This window comes from Bactrocera latifrons, unplaced genomic scaffold (genome assembly GCF_001853355.1).
Source record: "Bactrocera latifrons isolate USDA-ARS-PBARC rearing strain unplaced genomic scaffold, ASM185335v1 scaffold_608, whole genome shotgun sequence".
Lineage (NCBI taxonomy): Eukaryota > Metazoa > Arthropoda > Insecta > Diptera > Tephritidae > Bactrocera > Bactrocera latifrons.
This window is the reverse complement of record NW_017537277.1, coordinates 37,689-48,396: the sequence shown is the minus strand read 5'-3', so window position 1 is coordinate 48,396 and position 10,708 is coordinate 37,689. Positions and strand designations below refer to the sequence as shown.

Here is a 10,708-nt window from a genome sequence, read left to right as displayed (position 1 = left end):
GGTGGTTGCGGGAGTTTCGAGATGTAGAAGTTAAACAGTAGCGGGGAGAGTACACCACCCCGCGGAACCCCCTGTTTAATTCTTCTCTGTTTAGATGTTGCGCCTCGAAATAGTACGGATGACTGACGACCGTTCAGATAGTTCATGGTCCACCTCTTGAGCCCTGGAGGAAGCGTGGTTTTCCTGCAGTAGCGTTGTGTGGTTGACCGTGTCAAAAGCTTTTGACAGGTCCAACGCTACGAGGATCGTTCTCTCACAGGGTGGTTTCTGGTTGAGGCCACGAGCTATCTGAGCGTTTATGACGCTAAGTGCTGTGGTGGTACTGTGCATTTTACGGAATCCATGCTGGTGGCTGGCTAGGCTCAGGTGGTGAGTGAAGGTCGGGAGTAACAAGGTTTCAAGTGTCCTCACTACTGGGGAGAGGAGAGTTATCGGACGATAAGATTCCCCTTTGTTGGCGGGTTTCCCAGGTTTCAGTAGTGGGACCATTCTTCCGACTTTCCACACATCGGGTATTTGAAGAGTGGTCAGCGAAAGGTTGAGGACCTTGGTGAAATATCTTACTCCCGTCGAGCCTTGATGCTTTAGCATTAGCATGTTGATTCCATCAGGGCCAATGGATTTGGAGGATTTTGCTTTGTTGATGACAACCTGACCCTCCTCATCGGTGAGAGTAAATGGCGCGCTGTCGTTTGGCATTTTGCGCAGCCGTCGGTTAACACATCGTTTAGCTTTGTCTACCGGAGGGTGCAGTGTGAACTGCCGGCTAAAATAGCTGGCGCACTTCTTCGGGTCCGAAGAGGCGTGACCATTGAATTGAACTTCAACTCGTCGTGCCTCTTCGGGTTAGACAAAGCTTTGACAGTAGCCCAAAGCTTACTCACACCGGTGGAGAGGCACCAAACGGTTTTCACCACGAAGTGGCGTCTGTGTGGGAGCTATGTTGCCTAGTTGAGCTCCGGGGGACCGTGGAGGTCCTCTGTTGGCCACTCGAGGTGGGTGGCGGCGCAGCGCGCGAACTAGGTGCAGATTGCACAGCCGTAGAGGCTGACGCCGCAATATTGCGTAGGCAACATGGGGCCACGTAACGCGTGATCCACTCCCTATGGGTCTTAAGGCAGGCAGGTCTTAAGATGGCTCCATCCATTGCATGTGTTGCACCTGACCGAGGTGGAGTTTGGATGGAGCCTTTTCGCGCAAACGCAGCAGAAGAATTCCTCCGGGCCCGGGTTGGACTCAATGCCAGCACGAGTCAGGAGGATATGGAGCAACCCTGCTGCAAGGCGTTGCTCCAGTGACGACACACACAAATTAACACTCACCGATCCAAACGGGGTTAGATCGCCGAAATGACAGCCCATGGTCGGATGAAATCCGAGTCAATTCCGGTATGTAGAACCGGCTGTCGTGGGAATTGAGCGCTACTATATGTGACTGGTATAATTACTGCCGCGAAGCCGTAGTATTATACCAGGTTGACCATCAGGTAGCGGTAGGTAAAATTGGTGGCCCTGGTAAAACTGTTCAAATAGATGAAAGCAAGTTCGGAAAGAGAAAATACAACAAAGGTAATAATAAAAATATAATTTTTTTAATGTAATTAATATATTTTTCAGGGCGAAGAGTCGGGGGCCACTGGGTTCTTGGGATGGTTGAGGATGGGAGTGACGACTTTAGGCTTGAGGTATGTCCCGGCAATGTAAGGTCTGCTGAGGTGCTCATACCTTTGATAGAGAAGCACGTAGCAAAAGGCAGTATAATATGTACTGATTGCTGGAAGGCATACGACTGTCACGGGTATGAGCACCGACGGGTTAATCACACCGACCCCGATAATCCGTTCGTCGCCGAGGACGGGACCCACACTCAACGCATCGAGTCCCAGTGGCGCGTAATTAGACCTTTTTTTTATTAAGGACAATTATAATAATAGCGAAGATGTTTCTAATTTAATTTTTGAATATACTTGGRGAAAAAATATTGCAAATAATTATCTTGATCCTTTTGTAAAATTATTAGATGCAATTAAATATATAAGCCTTAAAACTTTTTTTAGTAYAATGGAAAATTTATTTCATATGATACTTGTGTCTTGCGTTTGAGTTTTTATATTCATTTTTATTCGTTTGATAAATGTGTAATTATGGCAACACTTATTGCATGGCAACACACTTGTGCATGAAATTAAAATTGTGTAATATATAAAATGYTTATTTTAAGCAAATAACTAAATAATTACTGTAAAAAAAATATGTAGAAACAATATATTGAAGTGTAAGTGCATAAAAACTGCATAATATGAAATAAATAATTACTAGAAATCGAGAAATTGCAAGATAAAATTTGCAAAATTTTCAACTTTAAATGCAAATATCTCGAAAACTATAAKTTTGCGGCGGCAACAATTATATATTTTCTTAATCTAGAGCATCAGCCCTATCCAAACATATCACTTTTAATTCCGAAGTCGTGGGATGGTAAACTAAAGTTTCCCCGGCTGGGAGCATATGAAAACCCACCAAAAAATGTTGACGAGCTTTGGGAGAGGATACAAGATGAGCTCTTGACCGTGATATCATCCAAAAGTTGGTGGAGAGTATGGCAAAACGTACTGAAAGCTTAATTAGAAATAAAGGCCTTTGGACGAAATATTAAATTGGCAGCGGTAATTAGTTTCAACAAACAAACATCAAACAATGCAAAAGTGTCCGAATTTTTTGTTTTTTTTAATTTTTTTGAAGCAATTTATATGAGTTTTTGTGCTTTATAATTTATAATAATGTTCAATTGAATAAAAAAAAAATACATACACTTGTGCTCACATAATTAAGTCACGCCAGTAACAGAACGAAAGTTTATTCAAAGCAACTTCTATGGTATAGGAATGAAACTTAATTTTACAAAAAATGGAAGAAATTTTAATTCAGTTSAAAACAGAATACTTATTTTTTATTTAACTTCTGAAATAATAAAAWTATTGCGTTCATTCGCTTATCCCATCCATGTTGTTGTGCTCATATAATTAAGTCATCTAAAGAAAAATGTAGTTATTCGAAGTATACATTTTTTTGCAGTTTTACCTTACCTAAGACTAATACTTAGTTGGATAACCTTTATTACTTAGCACGCACCTCAGTACATCGCTTAGGCATTGTTTGGACTAAAGTAGCACATTGAGCGGGACTTATTTTGTACCACTCTGCCTGTATTATTTCCCATAAAGAATATTTGTTGCGAGGTTTTCGTGCAGCTACGGCTCTTTTTATAATCCCCCCTAGGTTTTCTATGGGGTTTAGGTCCGGACTTTGAGCTGGCCAATCCAGAATTTTAATATTTCGACTACGTATCCAAGTTTTAACGACCYGCGAGCAGTGTTTGGGGTCGTTATCGTGCTGGAAAATCCAAGCTAACGGTAAGTTGTCCACATAATGACTGTCTAAATTGTTCTCCAGTATTCCTTTGTACATTTCACCTGTAATTTTCCCGCCTATTTTACCAACCGGGCCAACGCCTGATGACGTGAAGCAACCCCACAAAATCACCGATGAACCGTCATGTTTCACGGTTTTTTTTAATATATTTTTTTTTTTTTTTTGAAACGGCCGTTCAATGAATTTTCTTGTAGAAGTCTTCGTACAGTTTGCGCAGATATTTGTACGCCGTGGTATTCCTCTAATTGAGCCCTAATTTCTMTGGAGGTTAAAAATGGATCAGACTTACTTAGCCTTACTAAGGCCCTATCGTCAGAACGGGTGGTCTTTCTTGGCTTTTTACGCGGTAAATTTTCAAGTCTTATTTTTTTTTATAAAATTGAACATCGTTATTAATTTTGCCTCGAGAAAATCCTAAAATATCTACAACTTAGGCAATATTTTGATATTTTTGAAAACATTCCCATATGATCCTCTTTCGCTTGAAGTTGTGCTTTTATTCTTGCCCATGACGACGTTGACTACAAATTTTATTAAAAATAACTTAATTTAGTAAAAAAGAACAATTGATGTAAATTGTGGCGAAAAAATTTTAATTTACCCGTTTCAAACAGARTGACTTAATTATGTGAGCACACTTTTATTGGCAATAAATGGAAAATTCATTTAAACTCTCCCAAACGAAAAAATGCGCTGTAAATCGGTGGCGTTCCTAGAATAACGGAACTTTTTGCTCGCGCAATATTAKGGAWGTTGCWTAAAGAAATATACCTTGTTTTTTTACATGTTGTAAAAAAGTACTGAATGACTTAATTATATGAGCACAAGTGTATATCTGATAATATGATATATCTATCATATACCTATATTGGTATTATTTTCATTACCTTACTTGCTTAGTGCAAAACATTCTTGGTTTAAGAGCTTAAGTTTTTCTTTAATTTTAGTTCTATTATTTTTTAATTCGATCGTATTATTTCTGATCTGCTTGTTATAAATCTAGCTATAAAATTTCATTCAGTAGTTAAGGTTTTTTAAGAGAAAATGGGATCAGAGTAGACTTAAAAGAACAAAAATTTATGAACTGAATTGGTGTCAATAATACCATAATACCGAATTTCAAAACAGCTGCGATTTAGAATAGCATCCCACGATTTCGGGGTTAAAATGGGTATGTACGGATAGAGGAGCTCCTCCAGATTAAGATATACATATGTATATATAATGGAACTTGTCGCTGACTTATGGTGTTTGAGATACTTCCAATTATATTTCATACAATAAGAGAATGGTTGCAACCAAGYAAAAAACTAGTGTTAACATATTTTGTAATGGAATATAAATAAGGAAAAAGAAAGAGTATAACGTCAATACTAAATTCATTATCGTGTGATGAGTAATGTAACATCTTTCAGAATCCTTCTCATCTTGACAAATCCCGGTGTTGGATCGGCCAAAGCAAAAAGGAGTTCAACGCAAAAGAACTGAGCACTCCCAGGTGTTGGTTATTTTGTTTTTTTTTTTTTCTTTTTGTTTTGAAGCGCGACCAAAGGCCGCCAATGCAGAAAGGAATTCTATTCAAAAATATAATGCTTTATTTATTTCCTGTCATTGGGACATTATTTGTTTTCTTTATTTCCTATGATTTTTCTGTAAAATATGTACGTAAGGTAACACTGATTTTTAGTTAAAATGCAACCCGTTTTTTTATTGTGTGAAAAAATAATAATTGAACAAAAGTTAAATGTTGATAAAAGTTATTTTTGCACTATCTAATATAAAATAAATACTTAGAAAAGAGTGAAGTGTTAGTGGGGCAATATTACGAATCTTTCGGCGCCGCGATTTGATGGTACGGATGGATAGAGGAGGTCCTCAGRATTAAAAAATATCAAAAATCTGTTTCATATGTAGAGATATAAATTATTCAAAACGAAATACTGTTTTATCTATTCATATGGATTATATTACATACCATATTATTTAAAAAATTTAGAAAAATATTATTATACTATATTTAGTAAATRCCAGTTTTATATTGCCCATGCAATAATTATGCGACAAATGCGGAGAGAATATGCGACCAGAAGAAAGTGAAAAATCAAACATAGGATGGATTTGGAGGTGCGATTCAAAGCCAACAAGAACAAAAGGAGCGAAGCATTGTAGGCAGTGCATAAGTCCAGTGGGGTTACTCTATAAGGCATTACGAATAGCAATACGTTGCGAAAGTGAATTGAGTTGCGAAGGGCAATCGGTACTCTGTAACACTTTTTTACATTGTAAACAGTGTTGCACTGCTTTCCCGTTGACATATCTCGTGTAGTTGACATTACTGACCGAAACGAAGGAGAATGAAAACAAAATCAATAACAGAAAAGTGAATTAGTGTAGAAAATTTACAGACAAATATAATTAAATTTGAAGAGTTTTATATATAAAAGTAATTTTAAATCAATAAGAAAGGAGTGAATATGGATTCCGTTGTGTTATGGGAAGAAAACACATAAAATGAACGAGTTGAGCGGAAAATTATTAGAGAAAAGTCCAATGTGATGAGTCTTAGTGAAAAAAAGTAAGTTTAAATGATAAAGTGTAATGCGATTCTTTAAACTTGTTTGWACTTCTACTCGTAAATAGTTTCGTGCAAAATGTCCAAAACACAACTTTTGCAATGTCTTCAGAGGAGAAAAATGCAGCGAAACGGGCTTTTTACTCAGTGTCTGGAATTCCAGGAGTAATTGGAGTGGTGGATGGTACTCACATCCAAATGATACGACCGGCAGTGAATGAGCATTTATATTTCAATAGGAAATTAAAGCATAGTATAAACGCTATGGTGGTAAGGCAATTGTTTTTTTAATTTATCTTTGTTTTTTTATAAATATTGTTTCCAAAACCTAGATATGTGATCATAAGATGATGATAAAGGCCGTTAACGGTCGTTTTGCTGGGGCGTCATGATTCACATGTGTGGAATTTGTGAAGCGAGCGCCAATATTTACAAACCAATTATGTGAATGGAGAAATAGGAATTCGCATTCTTGGTGAGCATATACATATTCGTTAATTTTACTCGTTAGCTATTATATGCATCACTTATTTTGCTAACTTAGGTTTTTTCTTATAACTCCATAAAGAAATGCTGCTGATAAAAACTCTGCTGAAAGTTACTACAACTTACAAATTTTAAAAAGCCAGATCCCTTATCGAACGAGTATTTGGAGTATTAAAAGCGGTTCCGATGCGTTTTAGCTGCTAGGGAACTAGATTATGCCCCAAAAAAAGTGGCGCAAATTTTGAACGTATGTTGTACTCTTCATAATATTTGCACTCTTTTTAATGTGGAATCACCTGCCAATATAGCAATAGAAGTTGGTGAAGTCGATGCTAGTTATACTGAAACAATAGGAAATGCGAATGAAACCAATATTGCTAAACGTTTAAGAGATCAAATAAAAAACAGTATGATTACTTTATAAACTTATAACACTATTTAATAAAGTAAACTTTTTAATTTTTCACATTTTCACATTTATTTGATTAAAATTCACATTAATGACAGAAACCTGTAGTCTCTTGCACATGTATGTATATACATATCTGTATATTTAAGTATTATATATGTAATAAAAAGTAAAAACTTATCACATCAACACAAAATTCGTTTTTAAATCAAAAGAATAAATGAATTAATATAATAAATAAATAATTATCAGTAAGTATTAAAAAATAAGTAACAGACTTGAATGTCAATAACTAAAATGCAACATTTTTATTGGTCGGGCCGTTCATTTTCTAGCATTTGCTTTTCTAGTTCTAATGTTGCAAATTTTAGTTTTTTTCATACATTTTGAAATCACCTTTAGATTTTCATTAATTTCGGACAACACTTTTAATGAACCTTTGTGATAAGCGATTTGGTAATCCAAATCTTATTTAAAATACTCTCTTTCTTTTGCGGAGCGACTCTTTGACGTGAACAACAATGTGGCATTTCATCCACCGGCGTTGATTCATTCTGTCGGAATTTGTCGGTTGCGTTAACTGTGCTGCACCAAATTCTAAGGTGCCGCTTATTCCACTGACGGATATTTTCATTGCCAGAAGCTCACTAACCTGCTCCTCCAACATTGTTAAGGAGCAATGACTTGGAGGACTACCACCAGCACCAGATACTTAGTTTGTTCCGCAGGATTTTTGGGGTTCAAATGTGTTTTATAATCCGACCAAAAATTAAAAATTTACTTAATTATGTGCTTCAAAAATCATTTATAATTAATATTTTTACCTTTTTCCATTTTAACCAACTCTTTCCATAAATTATTTGCAGTATGTCCTTTGGAAAGTTCCGAATGTGTTTTCATAAAATTAATTRAAATTTCGAACTGTGTTGGGTTTGTTTGTTTATTTTTAGAATGTTCCCTGTTAAATACATTTTTTTTTAATTAAAACTACAAATATGCCTTATAAACWTACATTTTTTGTCCGTTGCGCTTGCCAGTTTGATATCGAATGAAAAATTCGTTTAACGCACAGATTTGACAGTCGTCGCAAATTTTGAACGTATGTTCAAATAAATGCACAAAACGCGATTTTCAATGCGCTTGTCGCCTCACAGAGTTGCTTTTTTTTATTAACGAGCGTTTTCACTTGCGCAACGCCTTACAGAGTAACGCCCCAGCTTGAGGAACATTCTTGGATGGGTGTCAGTGTCATATGGCTCAGAAAGAAATTTTAGCAATAACTTACAGTTTTGTGTGCAAAATGAACGTGGCGACTGTGCATGCTCAATTATCTAACTCTCGAAAGCAAAATGAGGAGCCGATATTGAGTTGCAACATTGTTGTGGATTACTACAATTACCTAAGGGAAATTGCTGAGGTTACATGTTCAAGCGCAGAGTTCTGTCTCAGGGGAGAGGACAAAACGGTTCAAATCAATGAAACTTTTTTAACGAAATGAAAATATAACTGAGGACGCGTTACGGGCCAAATGGCAATGACGATAGTGGGACTTTTCTGCAAGGAAGACAAAATCTGCCGCTTTTTCCGCGTAAGCCGGAAAAGCAAGGCAGATTTGTGGCYTTTCATTAAAAAGTTTGTATGTACCGGGATCCGGAATTTGTACTAATGGTGGAAAGCAATACCATGGCTTAAGTAARCTTTTCGGGGACGGTACTGTATGCTTAACCACCAATCATAGTATTGGTGAGTATGTGGAGAAAGGAAACGCAGACAATACCATTAATGACCTCGAATGTCAAAATTGTGCAATTAAAAGTCGCCGAACGCTCTACACGACTATCGCCAAATTTTTTTAGAAAAACAACACAAAGATTACATTGGGTCGCAGATAATGCAACTTATATTGGACATAAAGCAAGTTCATCCTTGGTATGTAGAAGGAAGACTTCAGGAAGGAATGGCATTGAAAGAATTGGAAGTGCCGACGGTAGAGTCCGAGGATTTAACGAATATTGTTCCTCAAACGAAACGGTTGCGTTACGAAACTATAGAAGAAAATATATCTAGTGATGAAGAAAATAACGCAGAAGACATTAACGATCCTGATTTTCATTTTAAGGATTTTATAAATTAAAATTTTATTAGAATTGACAATATATATGTATATATGTTAAATTATCATAATAAATTAAAAAAAAACTTATTATAGAATGCAAAGTTTTTCAGTATTTCTCTCCTTTTGAATAATATAGGTTTTCGATCGATGAGAGTTATTTTTTTGAAGTGCGGCCGAAGGCCGCCAGTGCAGGGGCCCTATTCCGTATCTGGATTCGTAAATGTATTCTATTCGAAATTCGGATCTACTTTATAATTTTTCGAAAGTTGTACCACCCTGTGACAGAATAAATACGTTCAATTTTCGTTTTTGCTTTCTACAACTCAAAAGCTAACGAATATTTTATTCGAAAATTGGCTTAAATATCCGAAAATCGAGTTACGGAATATAAAAAATCGGAATTCGAGTAAATTTTTTTTTCGAATCGAGTTACAGAATAGGCCCCCAGAAAGTAGTTCGACACAAACGAACTATAATCCCCCCGCTGTTGCACCGACCAGGSTTATTTTTTTGAAGTGCGATCAAAATTCAGACATATCTTAAAGATATATATATAACCTTTACCGAAGCCTTCCTTGTTTAATCGGGAAATTTCTTTAAAAAGTTTTAAGAGTTGCAAAACAAAAGTAGGTTATTTTCTGGTTAGATAACCATATCTATTGAGGTTATGATTACTAAAAATCAATTTACAATGTTCGAATAAGTTAAAAGGATATAAGCCTTTGCCAAATACTAAATTCAAGCAATTTATGATTTTGATTTTTAATTCAAGGTATTATCAAAATAATATATATAAGGCATATAAAAACACAACACACTTACCCTACTGTTCACACTTCGCAAAAATTGTGCCATTGTTTTTTTTTTTATCTATCTTTAACAATTCCACCACTGTAAAAATTGAATTTTAATAAGAAAACAGTATATAAAATTATTTACGCAAATAATTAAACCCACAAGTACACCAACGAAGTTCTTGGAACGAACCAAGTGAAAATTTTTAAATATATCAACATCACAGGTACATTACCATGTTAGCTAACGGGGTATCTCGACAGGATAAAATCTATGTCTTACTAACTGTATTGCCGTGKCTATTGCCTGTGGAGACTCCACATTGCTTATTGCTTACAATATATGTAATTCTAATTAGTTTGCTATATATTGTAAGCAATAAGCTGTCACTTCAGCAGTTTGACGGCGCAGTTTTCATTTCTATGAAAATTTCGAGGAAGCAAATTGGGTTGGGAATGACCGAAGTCTTAAATTTAATAAACTTATACAAGCATAAATCAAAATATCTTTGCCCATTTTAAATTTATTATTTTAATTGGTATATTTATGTCACAATCATAATATAGTAGTCCAAAAACATGAATTCTTTTTTTCCCAGAAATACGTTTGTGGAAAAAAGGGTCTTTCTCCTTTGTTATTATCTTATTTTTCCCAGAAATACATTTGTAAAAAGAGGGATCGTAATCCTTTTTTTATTTTCTTCATAAAAGCTACATCAGCTACCTACCCGACGGCATTTTCAAGAGCTCAAAGCATGCGCTACAWCACCTCGAACCTACCTACTCTACGCCATTGCGCAAATGATTATGTCAAGATAACAAATGCCCACATACAGATTTGGCAATGGCAATAGCAATATATTTAGTTAGTAAGACATAAGGCCTAACTATAATGTACAT

General features: G+C 35.8%; 1 protein-coding gene and 1 long non-coding RNA gene across 3 annotated transcripts in view; one reads left to right on the top strand and one right to left on the bottom strand.

Moving 5' to 3' along the window:
* LOC108975073 (probable aconitate hydratase, mitochondrial) overlaps positions 1-10,063 on the bottom strand; it is a 51,035-nt gene extending 40,972 nt beyond the window's left edge. The window contains exons 1-2 of one of the 2 annotated variants that reach the window (XM_018943343.1): positions 10,045-10,063; positions 9,837-9,905 (exon numbers count right to left, since the gene is read on the bottom strand). In XM_018943343.1, the coding sequence (XP_018798888.1) occupies positions 9,837-9,869 (33 nt within the window). In that variant the 5' untranslated portion in view covers positions 9,870-9,905; positions 10,045-10,063. Of the gene's footprint in view, positions 1-9,836; positions 9,906-9,971 lie in introns of both variants that reach the window. The other variant, XM_018943342.1, reaches the window with a different exon arrangement.
* On the top strand, positions 5,587-6,702 carry LOC108975074. Its single transcript, XR_001993841.1, has 4 exons — positions 5,587-6,006; positions 6,072-6,273; positions 6,336-6,478; positions 6,572-6,702. It is a non-coding gene; the product is annotated as an uncharacterized LOC108975074 (long non-coding RNA).
* Positions 10,064-10,708: the final 645 nt, after the last annotated feature.